At 40.6% G+C, this 15669-nt stretch overlaps 2 protein-coding genes across 2 annotated transcripts; one reads left to right on the top strand and one right to left on the bottom strand.

Moving 5' to 3' along the window:
• Positions 1–2035: 2035 nt before the first annotated feature.
• On the top strand, positions 2036–7638 carry LOC149839291 (UDP-glucuronic acid decarboxylase 4-like). The gene is made up of 7 exons (XM_090002430.1): positions 2036–2852; positions 3690–3836; positions 4078–4157; positions 4461–4544; positions 4637–4711; positions 5428–5520; positions 7173–7638. The coding sequence occupies exons 1-7, from the start codon at positions 2192–2194 to the stop codon at positions 7386–7388; spliced, it is 1356 nt and encodes a 451-aa protein (XP_089858556.1). The 5' UTR covers positions 2036–2191; the 3' UTR covers positions 7389–7638.
• A 5541-nt stretch (positions 7639–13179) lies between these two features.
• Positions 13180–14682, bottom strand: LOC149839290 (pollen-specific protein C13-like). The gene is made up of 2 exons (XM_090004840.1): positions 14526–14682; positions 13180–13795 (listed from the first exon to the last, which is right to left on the bottom strand). The coding sequence occupies exons 1-2, from the start codon at positions 14680–14682 to the stop codon at positions 13470–13472; spliced, it is 483 nt and encodes a 160-aa protein (XP_089860966.1). The 3' UTR covers positions 13180–13469.
• Positions 14683–15669: the final 987 nt, after the last annotated feature.

The raw sequence follows: 15669 nt of genomic DNA, 5'->3' as shown, positions 1-15669 counted from the left end.
TGAAAAAACGTGTTTTCAACATCATGAAAAAAAGCATGGTTTTGCTAACTATTAATTTTTCTCCCAACTCATATCTACATCTACGTCAGAACTATCCCAATCACCAACCCAAATCCCACCACATCCACAACCCAGATCCAGATCCAACTTCTTTGTCTCTAACCTAGCTCAGGATCCAACCCAACCCAAATGAAATTCTTAGGGTATGTCCAACTAAAATCTTGGTTAATGTTTGACTAACCCCCTTAGCAATTATTTCCAATTAATATTTTCATGAAAACCTTGTTATTTTCCCAATTATCACACATGTTTAAATGAAAGTTACCCTTATAAGTGTGGTGATCTTAACTCTCACGTTTTGTCATTCCAAAAGGTCAAAAAACTGTCACTTTTTTTTGTTCTTTGGACAGAAAAAGCTGGGGTTAGGCAGACCCCTACAAGTTATACAACTACACCATTGGGATTTGAACTTGCAACGCCCCCAACACAATGTGACGTGCACTAACTGAAGCCCTGTTTGGAAACTAGGAGTTGGGGATAGGAGTTGATGTGTGGTCGTTTGGAATGGATGGGTGTTTATGCAATTGGGAAGGGAAGTGATGTCCTATAACCTTTGTATTTACACTAAAGAATGGAATCCACGGTAGCTGCCAAATCTAGGATTTGGCAGTTTCCAGTTCCTATCCCAATTACTAGTTTCCAAACAGGGCCTAATTGTCTCTAAACATAAGCATTGCCAAGTAAGAAGGAACTTTGGCCCACCCCACCAGCCTTGGAAAAGGAAAAGATCAAACAAAATTGTTATGATGCTGATGTGGTGCTTTAACCCTCTAGGAGGTGTTTGATTACACGAACAGTTGGGTCGTGGGTCACTGCTATCCGTGCTCCATGCCTCCGATACAAACGACGAACACATTCATGCCTCCAGCAAAATAGGTGTCCTGCGGTGTTCCACCATTTTTCATGAGTAGTGTTCGGGACACCTAAGAAATAACCAAAAAAATATAAAAAAAAATAAGTAAAAAAGAAAAATAGCTGTAACAAAAACACAAATTGTCCAAGACATCTTTACGGCCAGCAGTCTCTAGACAAGCCTGTTTTACAATGTTCTAACGAGATAGCAAGACATTCATAATGTAGATAGAAATCAATGATTGTCTTGTTAATTAAGGAGAGAAGTTTGTAGGTATTTGAGAATTACCCCCAAATCTCTCAAGGCTCTAGCTAGCTAAGTGGACGCATTCACACTATTGTTCTTTGTTCATGTCAATATTTCAAAATCTAAGGTATGTTTGATGCACTGTCTCCGGACCAAAATCCAACTGGGACAGTGTTTTCAACAAACATTGGACGCGGTTGATGGGTGAAACCCGTCCGCATCATCCTTATTTCAATGTAATTTTTGTTCCACCCCTGTCACCGTGAGAACGAAGACGGGCGTTTGTTTCATATGATCGAAATGTTGATCTTTGTAGATTTGTTTGCATGGATTTCTTCAGTTGGGCTTGGTAAGTGATGTAGAATTATGCTAGTTTTTGTTTGTTTTTTATCACAGAATTTTGTGTGGTCATTTTTTCTATATGTTCCACATCTGTGTTTTTTGTTCATTTCGTCCTATCCTGGACAAACCATCAAACAATCCCTCAAGAACAATACAGTCTCCTAACCCGTTCACCCAACAGAGGCTTCGCGGGGTTGGTATGAGCTATCAGTGCACGTCTTCTTGTGATAGGACGTTTCAGGTTCAAACCCCAGTGGTACCTTGAATGATAACTGGTGGGGTCTGCCTCACCTCAGCTTGCCTTTAAAAAAAAAAAAAATCTCCAAACCCAATCACCAACGTACCACAAACCAGATATCCATAACCCCAGTTAAGCCTCAAACTTCACCTACATTATATTGGCTTACCCCTTATTTAAAGCAACCATTAATTTTAATCAAATCCTCATAAAAACATATTTTTTTCAACCCCAAAGAGAGAGAGAGAGAGAGAGATTACCGAACGCCTGGAATTTGTATAAAAAGCAGAGCAAAGCGAGGGAAGAAGGAAACAAAAGCCAGAAAAACGTGACCCTCTCCCAATAGAGAGAGAGAGAGAGAGAACCAGCGTTGGAAGAGGAGAAAGAGAGGAAGAGAAAGGGAATTCAGTTTTCCCCCCGGCGAGAGAGAGGGAGAGAATTCCCCATTCCCAATGATGTCGGAGTTGAACTTCCGAGGCCACGACGAGTCCTCCCCTGCGAAGGACGCCTACTCTCCCAAGCCGGAGAAGCGGTGGTCGCCGTTCCTGCTCCGGCCGGTCCGCTACTTCCTCCGCGAACAGCGCCCCCTCTTCGTCCTCATCGGCATCGCCCTCACCTCCGTCTTCTTCCTTCTCGCTGGCAAGACCCAGATGGCCGGAAACCACCCTTACCACCACCAGCACCAACATCATCAACAGCAACAACAATACCACCGTGCCGTTCCGGCGATGGCGATGGCGATGGCGGATCACCACCGGGTGGCTTACGAGAACGAGGTGGTCCGGCGAGATCTCGCGAGGGTGGCATCGATCGGGGGGAAGATCCCGTTGGGGTTGAAGATGAAGGGTAAGAGGATCGTGGTGACGGGAGGGGCGGGCTTCGTGGGGAGCCATCTGGTGGACAGATTGATGGAGAGAGGGGACAGCGTCATCGTCGTCGACAATTTCTTCACGGGGAGGAAGGAGAACGTCATGCACCACATGGGGAACCCCCGGTTCGAGCTCATCCGCCACGACGTCGTCGAGCCGATCCTGCTGGAGGTCGACCAGATCTACCACCTCGCTTGCCCCGCCTCCCCTGTCCACTACAAATTCAACCCCGTCAAGACCATCATATCCTTTTTTTCTTGATCTCTTTCCCCCTTTTCTTTTCATTCATTTTTGGGTGTTTTGGTTGAAGATAGGTTTGGTTTTTGCTTCTGCATGTTGGTGGGTTTCCATGTTTTGATGGATCTCTTCTTTTTTTGCTGTTTTCTCTGGGTCTGTGTCTGTTTTGTTTGTTCATCGACGATATCGGAATTTTGTGCTTTTCGGGTTCGTTCCTTCTTTTTTCAGGTGATTTCTTTTTTATGGATAAACGTTTTCAGGTGATTTCTTTCACAAGTTGGGTTTTTGGTCGTTTTCAACTCTCCCATTTTTCATGAATTAATGCTCGCTTGGCTTATTTGGGTTCTGGGTTTATTATGTTTTGTTTGATTGCTTTTCTTTTCCCTGTTTCTGGGCTTTTCTTGGTGTTGGTTCTTCTGTCTTTAACATAATCAAGATTTATGACTGTTGTGCTCTGTTTGGAATAATCATGACTATGTTGTGATCATTGATATTGTCTGCTGATCCCTAAAATGGTCCTCTTTTTGAAAATGAAGTTGGTAACTGTTTGTTTTTCCTTTTCTGATGGTGTGAATGAGAATAGGTAGAATGTCTCAGATCTTTTATCTGAGTGTACGATTCTTTCAAACTCTTTTTCCTCCATCTCTGTTCAGAGTTTGGGGTTTTCTTCTGTACATTTTTTCACAAACTTTGGAAACGTTATTTCTTTGTTTGAAAAATTCGGAACTCTTCTCCATCTTCGGCGTGACTTTAGGATGTTTTTGTTTTTTTCCACCACCTCTCTCTCTCTCTCTCTAAGAAAGTGGGAAAAGGGCAATTTCCTTGACCTGATAGCGTGGGCACAAGACGAACGTGGTGGGCACGCTCAACATGCTGGGCCTGGCCAAGAGGGTCGGCGCCAGGTTCCTGCTGACCAGCACCAGCGAGGTCTATGGGGACCCCCTCCAGCACCCCCAGCAGGAGTCCTACTGGGGCAACGTCAACCCCATCGGTGTGTACAACTACTGTTTCCTGTTCCATAAGGCAAAGCTTGCCGCCAGAGCGGCGGCGGACATCAGCGGTTTTATCGGCGAAGGCCTGCATTAGGGCCGGCCGGATTCGCGTCCATCCCGGTCTGCCACCGCCGATGAGACCCGGGTTTTCCTTTGGCCTAGCCAAAACAAATTAGTCTTGGTGGTGCTTGGTCCTTGCTTTAGAAGTGTTGCGCTGAGCCCTGGTCCTCCCTGTTTCAGGCGTCCGGAGTTGCTACGATGAGGGGAAGCGTACGGCCGAAACGTTGACCATGGACTACCACAGAGGCGCCGGTGTCGAGGTGCTGTTGACATTTTGACTTTTCTGTGTTTATTTTTTTAGGCATTAATATCCCTGGAGATTTGAAAAATGACGAACATACTCCTGTTCTGATGACTCGGGGTGGAGGGTATTTTCGTTAATTTTTCGACCCGGAGAAAACGGATCTATGCTTGAAATGTCCCAAGACATTCTGATTCTTGGACGAAATTGCCCTCGGGGTATTTAACTCTTTTTTACTTTTTGTATTGATCGATCTGAGTTAGAGGAAAGAAGGTATATTGGTAAATTCATTGTGGTGGTGAAAAAAAAATTACTTGTGCAGGTGAGAATTGCTCGGATCTTCAACACGTATGGCCCTCGGATGTGTATCGACGACGGGCGGGTCGTCAGCAACTTCGTCGCTCAGGTTTGTTGAGATCTGGTTGGTCATTCGGACTATTGTTAAGGGTATTTTGGTCATTCAAACATGCGAACCCTCTCTCTCTCTCCTTTTGGCAGGCACTCAGGAAGGAGCCGTTGACCGTTTACGGTGACGGCAAGCAGACGAGGAGCTTCCAGTACGTCTCCGATCTGGTAACAGCTCAAAAAGCGCTGTGGACCCCACTTTTTTCTCTCTTTCCTTTTTCTTTTTTAATAAAAGAAAAATCGAGCCGTTGATTTAGTCTTAGTTGTTCTCGTGACAACTTTGTGTTGTGTAACTTGTGTTACTGTTATTAATTCGTGCCATATTTAGTTTTAATGTGAAAAGTGGTAGGCTACGACTTTTCTGGCCTACCACCAGCAAACGCGTGTTTTCAATTTTTTTTTTTTACAAATCTGACCTTCCAGATGTGTTAGAAATGACACTAGAATCATCTTTTTTCTATAAAAATATGATTTTTAAGCATTGAATATTTTGATAAATCTTAAACCATTGATTTTTTAAACTCCTACTTGCGTGTCGGGGTCTGATGATCCAAGAGTCGATTCATGTAAATTCAATCATGTCGAACACATTTGTACGGTCATATTTAAGGAAAATGTGAAAAAAAAAAACTTTCAAAGCCCGGTAGGCTGGCATTAGGCCAGAAAAGTTATAGGCAGCTACCACCTGCTCATATATATATATGCACTAATTCAAGTTAATATGATTATATAAAGAAGACAAGAGATTGGTGATGTTTATACCTTTTTAGTTAGCTGTTGTATTGTTGTATCAATTATTGTTTTGTTATTGGTCAAGTGGAAGACATACGTGTAGGCATGGACAGGATGTTGAGGTTGGTTTGTTATGTGTGGTTTTGGTGTAGGTGGAGGGTCTTATGAGGTTGATGGAAGGTGAGCATGTGGGTCCTTTCAATCTTGGGAACCCTGGAGAATTCACGATGCTGGAACTTGCAAAGGTATGAAGCTTAACTATTTAGTCTTCTTGTTATGGGTTTGTTAGTAGCAACCCATGTATGCTGGTTTGGTGATAGTAGTCACTTGGCATTGTGGGAAAAGGTTATGGGTGTTGGAAGTGGGGCCATTTTGCACCTGTTGCATGATTGATGGCTTTCCTTGTGGTTGTCTATGTCTTGATTTGCTGGGTCCGGTTGCCCATTGTGATATAAACATGGTCACTGATATCGTCAATATTTTGGAAATATCATGATATTATAGGGTTTTCAAGGTCAGCTGATATTTTTCCGAGATTTTCAAAATATCGGCAGAACCTAAAATATCACGATATCATCGCGATATTTTCCCAAAAAATTCTTGAGATTTAAAAAAAAATCAAATTTATATAGTTTATCTTTTTTGTTTCTTTTATATTTAAGACCTTTTCTAATTGTTTCTTTATATTTTTCAAGAAAAATACTATAAAACCTATTATTTCTTATCATTTTTATTATTGACAGCTTTTGATATTTTTTCAAGAAAAACCAATTTTTGAAAATATCTCCAAGAAATTACCTTGAACAATGCAAGTGACTATGGATATAACGAATATAGTGCATTTCATGGACGAGTTGTGACATTTTGAAGATATCACCTATTTTGGACTTTATCATGGTATGCATCAAAGAACACTTTTAAGATATTCTTAAATTTTACTTTTTTTCTGTATATATGTATATTTTCTGTACTTCTAACTTTTATATGCCAATATTTTCAGTGATTTTCTTTAAAAAACAAAATTTTTTATTATTTATCATCAGATTTTCCCTCACCAAGAAATAGCTGATACTTAAATTTTGGCATTGGTCATGACAGAAGAGGTTGCTGTTTGACATATCCAAATTAGAACAATGGACATGCAAGACATCATGCATCACAAACACAAACACATTGTACCGTTCCATGTTAACCATCATGTTGTTAGCCTTTATGTGGATTCTATCCAATTTCTGCAAACTCGAGGTTACCACGTTCCAGTTACTTTTTCAATGAACAAACAGAATGCTTTGTGCCCCGGTGGTGCAATTTGGATAATTAGTTCTCTTGATCTTCTCAAAGTGAATTTTAAAACTTCTGGGCCATATTCAAGTCACACACACACATACACATACACATACAAATTATCTGTTTACTATTGATCTGTAGTAAACAGGAAGCATGTCACACACATACACACACACAACAAATCATATTTCATCATTAAGATTATATATGGCAAAATTTGATCACAATTTTGTGATGAGGCCTTTTAATTATTGCCCATTGGAGTGGCTTGTATTGTAAGAATTCATATTTGGAGGATAACAGATATTTCATGGTGCCCAACTTGACCTTATTACCCGGTGGTTCTCCTATCCTGTCAATGCAAGTTGGTATTATCTGTTTCCATTGGTCCCATTTGACTTGAAACATAAGCATAGTAGGATGGCTGCTGGTATGCTCAGCCAGATTTTTGTAGCATTCAACATTCGCTTCATCGTTTTATTACCTAAATCTTTGGTTCCTATTTCTGTCGCAGTGATGAAGAATTTTACAGATTGGTATCTTGTATATTTCTGTCGCCAGAATCATATTGTCATTTGTTGATCTTGTGTTAATTTGGGATTGGTTTTAGGTTGTTCAAGATACCATAGATCCCAATGCTAAGATCGCATTCAGGCCCAACACAGCAGATGATCCCCACAAGCGGAAGCCAGACATATCAAAGGCCAAAGAGCAGCTTGGTTGGGAACCTAAAGTTTCACTCAGGGAGGGCCTGCCCCACATGGTTTCTGATTTCAGAAAGCGCATCTTCGGCGATCATTCTCAGGAGCAAGCTACTTCAGCATAAGTTCACACCAAGTTTGAAAGGAGCCATGGAAAAGTCATGATTAATTCATGTTTATCTTTTTCTTTTTTGTTTTTCACTTTTCTTTTTTTTAATCGTGTTTTTCCCCTTCACCTTCTATATATCAATGCATTTCTTACAAGAACTGAGTTTTGTCTAGAGAGAGAGAGAGAGATTCTTAAGGACCACAGGTCCACAGTGACCTTTGACTTTTCTACACATGAGAGAGATGAATCATATGTGATGCTTGTTACATGGATATGTTTGGTGGGAACTAATGTTGCACACTTGCAGGCAACTGCTGCGAGGTTTGGTGAGAGGTTTTTAGCTCTGCCCTCTCTTATGGAAGTTGGATGTGTGTTCTTTGCGTGGTTTGGGAGTGAAGGATGGTCCACACCTGTCCTATAAAGCTAAAAATTGTCATCTTTTGGTGGGAAGGCTTCTGATAGATAGTTTTGCATTGCATGTGCAGTTGAGCAATCGTTAGCCTCACAATTGTGAAGAATAAAGGCCTGCAAGATTGTGGGGTATGAAAGTTGAAATTAGTAGGATTTAGATCCATGTCCTATGTCCTATTCCAATCTGTAGTTTTCCTTTTTTATGCAGTAGTGAGCTCCTGCCTATTCTGCTGGACAACCTTTGTTCTTGTGGGGTACTACGTAGGGCCTTTCACTGATTCAACATGTTGAATGAAAGTGACATTGAATGGCTGTGCCTGGTACCAGTTGGTTCTCTTCATGGTTAAGCACTAGTTAAAGCACAACGACATAGGTGCGACCAACGGGGCTCTGCTTGTCTGATAGGAGCAGCTAGTTCACGTCACCTTGTGTTGGGTCGTTGCAAGTTCAAATCCCAATAGTATCATTGTATAACTGGTAGCGGTCTGCCTAACCCTAGCTTGCCTTTCAAAACAAAAAAACATAGGTGAGGTAGGTTCTTAGGTGAATAATGTTAATGTGGTTGAAGCGATGAGTGATTGGTAGGTGTGCCCCAGTTAAAGCGATTCTCATATCAACACCATCCCCCCCACCCCCCCCCCCAAAAAAAAATTGACCTCATAGATGTGTTCAACATGGATTGTTTAGTAAGGATCATATCTTGGATCAGTGTTTAATAGGGCTGGGAAACAAGCCAAGCCGCTCATATTTGGCTCGTAAGGTGCTCGTTCAACTCATAAAATAAACTCGGCAAGTTGAATATGAACAATAGGTACTTGGTTCGGCTCAACTTAACTTGTGTAGTCTCGTTAAGTAGTAATATATATATATATATATATATATATATATATATATGTATGTATATATTAGATAGATTTTACATCATATATATGTGTAGAACATAAGATTCAACTATGTGGTTTGCAAAAAATAGGTTTAGTCTAAAATCTTATTACTTCTAGCTTAGAAGCAATGCATCTTTTTATAATCCAACTTCTCTTAGCTCTAAAAAATGTATTTTTTTTTATGTAAACAAGCCAGCTTAAACTTGGCTCACTTAATTCGAACTCATTACAAGCTTGAACTTGACTTGGCTCACCACAAGAATGAGCCAAGCTTGAACATGTGGATCCCCAAACTTTGGAAACCAAAATGAAGGTATTCCGAAAAAAAAATAGATTTGAAAACTGGATTTGAATATAAGACACAAGAGATGTGGGGTTTGCTCTTTAAGTTGCACGCATTTTCTCCTCGACTGAGCATAGATCAATTGCACCAAAAGCTTCAAAATCTTTAATTTTTAGGCTTTACCTTGCAAGGGACTAGTACCTCGAGCACAAATCATAAAAGAAAGTGAGTTCAATGGTGTAAGCCACCATCAAGACTCAAAAAAATCATGAAAACATGACAAATATATATGATAATGTTAGACATCCACACTTATAATGATAAAATTTAAGAAAATAAAAGCACAAAATAAATTGAATCTCACATCGTGCTTTGTAGCCCTTTTCTATGAATTAAATAAGTGAGATGAGAATCTTACAGCACCTCCGTAGGGCTTGGGTTTAGGGAGGTTCATGTCTAGAAGGTAGGGATGACTGTGGACCGGGGGAAAACGGGCCCCTGCCCCTCCTCACCCCATTTGGACCAGGGATGGAGGACATGAAACAGGGATGGAGGTGGGGATGAAGGTTAAAATCAAAACTCGTGCGAGGATGGAGGTGGGGATGGACTTATGCTTTCCCCCACCCCACCTCATCCCCGTTCTGATCCCCACCTTAACCTGCCCCGCCCATCTCCGATCCTTCTTTAGGGATGGCAATGGACGAAGGGAAAACGGAGCCTCACCCCGCCTCGTCCTATTTAGACCGAGGATGGAGGACATGAAATGGGGGATGAAGGTAGAGATGTAGGTTAAAATTCAAACTCATGCAGGGATGGAGGTCCAGATTTTGAGACGGGGCGGGAGTGGAGACCTCGTCCCCCGGTCCACTTCCATCCCTACTGCTAGGGTGGACCTTAAGACTGAACTTGGAACTAGGATAGTTAACTAATGAGCTCAATAGAGTAGGGTTTGATGAGTTGTGGAGCCTGATTCAGAGTTTTTGCCCTTACTAGAAGGGGGGGGAGGCGAGGGCCCCCTCCCCCTGGCGCGGGTCCCGACTTGTAGACTTATGTTTGAAGCTTGATTTCTTATGGGTCAGACCTGACTTGTTTAAGTTTAGGGTTGTCGTCCTTGCCTTGTATAAATTCTTTCTTTTCTTTCTCTCTTGTAACGGTAGAAAAAGAGAAATAAAGTTTTTTCTCTGAGTGACCGTGGTTTTTTACTCCTCGGATTTGAGGAGAGGTTTTTTTACGTAAATCTGTGTGTCCTTGTTGTGTTTGGTTTGATCGTTCTTGATTATTGTTTCTTTTCGGTTGTTTCTTGCTCGCGGTTTTCGTAACAGGGTTGACCTAGGCTAGGATGAACACTCAATGCAGTAACGAACCTAAGCTTATATTATTAGTTTTTTTGAAGGGTTTGAATCCTAATTGTATGATTCTGATGTTTAAAAATTCAGATCCAAATTCTAATGACATGACAAAATCCTATTGGTTGGAAGTTTTAAGGTTTATTTCTAATGGGTTAGAGTTACCTTTCTTAGAGGCTAAGGTTTTGGAATAAGGAGATACACGGGTAGTTTTCTTGGATTCCAGAATAAAGACTAGATTCATTGTATAGATTTTTCAAGAGTTTGGGATAAAAATGAGAGGTTTCTGGGTGAATGAGGAATAAAATTTTCAATTTAACGAATACACTTGGCTAACATGTTTCAAACTTGAAAGGCATAAGGGCATGCCTCAAAAGTGATAATCAGAAGGATCTGATACCAACTAGAGAGAAATGGCAAACGTGGATTGCCATTTGACCAACTTGAAAAGGAATATTAAGTGATGGATTCATCAAAATGGGGAGGTAGTCCACATTTCCTATTTCCTTTTTTTTCTCCAATTTGGCTTACTTCAGATAGAAGTGATACTTTTTTTTTTTATGATCACAGTGATCCAGGTGGATCTAAGAGTATTCTGCAGGTCATCATTTGGATCTATAAAAAGAGCAAACCAGCATATGCAACTTCAACATGCCATAACTTGGACGATTCTTGAGTTGTTGAAAAGCTTATTTAAAGGGATACAATTGGCAAACCATCAATGATTCTTTGTTACTGTTTTTAAGCCCATCTAAGCTCATTTGTGGGTCAAACAGGCAAGTCAAGGTTTTATATACTATAAAGTTTTACCGGGACTTATCTCCTTATCAAAAAGGTGAAAAGATCAGGTGCAATATGATTGCATAAATATTTGTGCATTAAGCACCTGATCACCTTACATCTTGGGGACAAGGCCTGTCAGTTGTGGGGCCCAAGGCCTGATGGATGGCAATCAGGTGCTTAATGCACAAATTTGTGTGCCATGTGATTGCACCCGATCCGGAAGCAAAGTGGATGTAGTTAACCAGCTCTACACATACATGGACTCATGTAATTTGAATATATAACTTAATTGGGTAAAATTTCTCCTTTGTAATTAGTAGCAAGACCCCACCCTAATTAGGAAAAAATAAGTTTAACCTAATTGGAAAATGGGGTACATAGTGATTCTATGTATTAAAGCAAACATAGTGAGAGTTTTGGAAATCAATAAAAACAAAGAGGGTCTCAATGCCCTACTATCAATTTTTTCCTTTTTTTGTGAATCTTCTCTTGGTTGAAATGAAAAAACTTCAGGCAGATAAATAAGAATTTTATAAAATCTTGCTATTTACAAACTCTCATCCTACTTTGCTTGCTATATATGGATTAAGGAAACAAGGATCGCTTAGGTGTCTGCCTATGTGACAACACAGGCCAATCACATGACAACATTTTAATTGGGGTCTGCATTCTGTTGTTGTGGGGCCTATAAAATGCTGTCCTATTATTGGCCAGTGTCACGTAGGCAGGCACTTAAGCAAGCCCGAGATCATGTTCATATGTTCTCCACTTGCCAGCAGAAGTTATTGATTACATGATCAACTCTATCTGAATAAAAAGTTGTGTCCAATCAAGATAGAGAATAAAAGAAAAAGGGTAGCATTAATCCTTGAAAGAATTACAGGTGCTACCAAATAAGATGGATTCCTCTTATTCTTTCTAAATCCACTTCTCTTTTAACTCATTTTTGTCAAATTTGCTCATTTACCTAGGAGGGAGCACAAGCCGAGCTCGAGATGAGCTCAGGCTCAAAAAGCTCGGCTTGATTTAAGCCGAGCTTGAAAATCTGTGTATGAACTTGGCTCGAGCCGCATTAAATTACATTAAAAAAGAAAAGAATACAATAGTACAGAGGGGTGATTTGAACCCAGGACCTCACACATACACTCAAAAATGTTACCCACTTGCCTATAAGCTAGAAAATAACCAACAAAAATTGTACATATGCTAAAAGTAGTCACCATATTACTCTATTAACCGAGCTTAATCAAGCTTGAATGCTTGATCAAGCTCGGCTTGTTTATTTACTCGGACGAGTCCGAGTCGGGTTTAAACGAGTCAAGCCCAAACCAAGCTCGAGCTAGCTCGGCTCCTTGTGCAGCCCTACATTTACCATCTCCCAAGGTCTAACATGAGATATGAAACATTGGAAAATCAGTCTTGATGAGATAATTATGATCTGAATGCCCATCTGAATCATGTATTCTTTGGACATTTTAGCTTATTAGAGTTTTTGAAAAAGTTGAATTGAAAGATGTGTCCTTTTTCAAGAAGAAGAGAGGTTAATAAGGTACCTAACTGTTAAGGGGTGAGTGACAATTTTCATAAAATGCTAGAAACTAGCAAGGCCAAATGTAATTTAAAATGTCTTGAATATTATTTGAGGTCTTATGTCACTTTCAAAGAGATACTAACAAAAACATTTTTGTGACAACTGCCTGCTTTTCTATGTGGTTGTATAACGATAAGGAGAAATCAAATTAAAATTTTCTTACAGGTGTTTATTGAAATGTCCTGTAATTTTGAAAATTGCCATAAAGTTAGCAATTGCTTGTCATGGACATGCCCTTGCTTATGCTCTTATATGAATATGAAGAGGCATATGAAAACAGCTATTAGAAACTCTAGTTGATAAATAATACTAAAATTGTATTCACTGCCTCCAATACTACTCTCGCCAAAGCACACTTAACTTGGAAGTTCTAACAAGATGCTATTAAAATTGCATTCACGCGTGCCTCCATGCAATATCGTCAATAACAAATCACAACAATAATAACAATCATATATTAAAGACTACGTAGAGAAAACCTTGATGTGGCAAATCCCTTGATTTTGTGAAATAAAACTCAACAAGAATTTGACATATATGGAACAAAAGTAATTATTGCACAATTGCCATCCTTACTGCTAATTAGACCCTATCAAAGATCTACACCATGTCTATATCAGACTGAATAAGATTAAAACCGGATCATATTTGATAAATGATGAATGGCATCATAACATTTTATTTTTTGTTATTTTATTGGTGGATAGAAATGGGAAGGGAAAACAAAAAAATGAAAAGAAAAGAAAGAAAATGAAATTGGTGACCCACAAAGAACCTCTCGTCTCTGGTTCTTCCTTTCTTAGTAACTCTCAAGCTCATAGTGGTTGAGCAGCTGGGAGCACACGGGAAGAGGGGTGTCCTTGATGAAGCCCAGAGCGTTGGCGAAGCGAACGTTGTTGGTGATGCCATTGTGGCCAGTCAGGAGGATGCGGGCGCGCTCGCGGCCACTCTCGAACTCCTTGCAGTCGCTCAGAGGGCTGCTTACAAGGATGGCCTCGCAGATCTCATCAGGCCGGTCTTCCTCAACGGGGATTTTGTATGTTCCCGTCTCGTCTGTTACTCCTTCGATGCTGTAAGTCATCTGCCCCGTCGCCCTGTCCTTGCACTCGACCCTCACCTTTGCACCTGCAACCACATCACAAACAGTTGGTGGACACTGGTGATCATGGTAGCACGGGAACAAGTGCAATCACATTGCACAAATGCAATGTGTCGCTGCACCTGATCACCCTCCATCTAATGTCGTACATCCTGTTAGAATGGGGCCCAACACAGATGGATGGTGATCAGATGCAGCAGCACAGTGTATTTGTGAGACGTGATTGCACCTGATCCCAAAACCCTATAGGGTCCGGGTATAGTGACAAATAAGAAGACCCAATTAAGATGCGGTTCCAGGCTCAAAGGTCTGTTTAATACATGAACCCAGGTCTATATAGTTTGTGAAATTTTATACCAGACCCAGACCCGACCTGAGTTTCGATTAAAACCCATAATTTTTCAATGTAAAAACAATAAAAAATATTATTTTATTGGGTATGGTCCTGGTCTGGTTCATGTAGTTCTTATCGGGTCCGGTTATGGTTTTTCTTATAGCATGCCCGATTAGACCCAGGTTAGGACCTGATACCATACTTGAAAATCTGGTCTAAGTCTGGTTTCACCTGTGTCCGAACCAAACCCAACCCGGTGACACCCCTAGTTTTACCAAAACAAGGTATTCTCTTGAATTATCCAAAAAATATATACCACATCAAAATATCATGTTCTTTCGTGATATTTTGAAAATATCATGATATTTGTCACATCACTGGAATAGAACCAAGGAGGTACAAGATCCAAACGGGTCAGGTACCTGAGATGTAAGTGGTAACATTGGTCTCGAAGCCGAAGCGGCAGGTATCGCAGTAGACCCGGCCCGTGACGACGAAGTGCCCGGTGCAATGGGCAACGGCCAGGACAGAGAGGAAGCAAAGGGCAGCCAGGATGAAGAGGGGCTTGGCTCCGGCCATGGTAGTTGTAAAGGGTTGGATCGGTTGGGTGTAGTAGAGGTTCGGTTTATTCACAAGCCCCAAGGAGGAATGGACATGGTGAAAGGGAAGGGAAGGGGTGGACCTTATAGGCTGCAGCTGGGCCCCCACGTGTGGCTGTTATCGAAGGGTTCGTTGTTGGGAAAACCGGGTAAGAGAAGAACGCGGTGGGCCTCTCTCTCTTTCTAAAATTGGGTAAGAGAAGAACACGGTGGGTCTCTCTCTAAAATCGGGTAAGACAAGAACATGATGGATCTCTCTCTCTCTCTCTCTCTCTCTCTCTCTCTCTCTCTCTAAAAACGGTTAAGAGAAGAACATGGTGGGTCTCTCTCTCTCTAAAATCGGTTAACAGAAGAACATGGTGGGTCTCTCTCTCTCTCTTAATCTCTCTCTTTCTCTCTCTAGCTAAGTCATATACCCAAAAAATTGATAAAATTTTGTTAAGAAAACTTCAATTAGTTACACCAAAGTTATCAAATGTGTACAACGGTATTTTAAAAAAAAAGAAAAGGTATAAAGGAGAAAAAGAGAAAGGGTTAACCATTGATGTTTGCTGCCCTCGTGGGCAAGGAACCCTACAGTAAAAAAAATAATAATTTTTAATTATTTTTATATGTTTTGGGTATATTTACCCTTTAGATCTGTCACAGACACAATTAAAGGGACACGAGATGCGAAAAGTAGTATATAAGAGGATGTGACACGAGCCTAAACTAAAGTGTCTCCGTGACATCTTTAGATGTGATCTACGTATATAATGGTTTTGCACTGCGGTGTTATTTCAACGCGTATGTAAGATTTTGCAGGGGTTAAAAAATCAACGGCCTACAATGTACCAAAATTGCAATCCTCATAAATTCATATTTTTATGTCAAAAAAAATATGTTATTGTTTAAGAGTTGATTCCTACTGTTTTGACCATAAGGTTAGATTATTTGATCAAATCAGCCTCCCACTATGAGTTCCAAT

This window comes from Nuphar pumila, chromosome 4 (assembly GCF_984573655.1).
Source record: "Nuphar pumila chromosome 4, dmNupPumi1.hap1.1, whole genome shotgun sequence".
Lineage (NCBI taxonomy): Eukaryota > Viridiplantae > Streptophyta > Magnoliopsida > Nymphaeales > Nymphaeaceae > Nuphar > Nuphar pumila.
Note: the sequence above shows the minus strand (reverse complement) of the source record. Positions and strands in the feature narration are given on the sequence as shown.

Bases quoted from the DNA above. Each gene is read 5' to 3' on its own strand.
- LOC149839291 (XM_090002430.1), top strand. From the start codon at position 2,192: ATGATGTCGGAGTTGAACTTCCGAGGCCACGACGAGTCCTCCCCTGCG. The intron at 2,853-3,689 runs TATCCTTTTTTT...AGCGTGGGCACA, and splicing joins CAACCCCGTCAAGACCATCA to AGACGAACGTGGTGGGCACG. The intron at 4,158-4,460 runs GTGCTGTTGACA...TTACTTGTGCAG, and splicing joins ACAGAGGCGCCGGTGTCGAG to GTGAGAATTGCTCGGATCTT.
- LOC149839290 (XM_090004840.1), bottom strand. From the start codon at position 14,682: ATGGCCGGAGCCAAGCCCCTCTTCATCCTGGCTGCCCTTTGCTTCCTC. The intron at 13,796-14,525 runs GTACCTGACCCG...ATGTGGTTGCAG, and splicing joins TGTTACCACTTACATCTCAG to GTGCAAAGGTGAGGGTCGAG.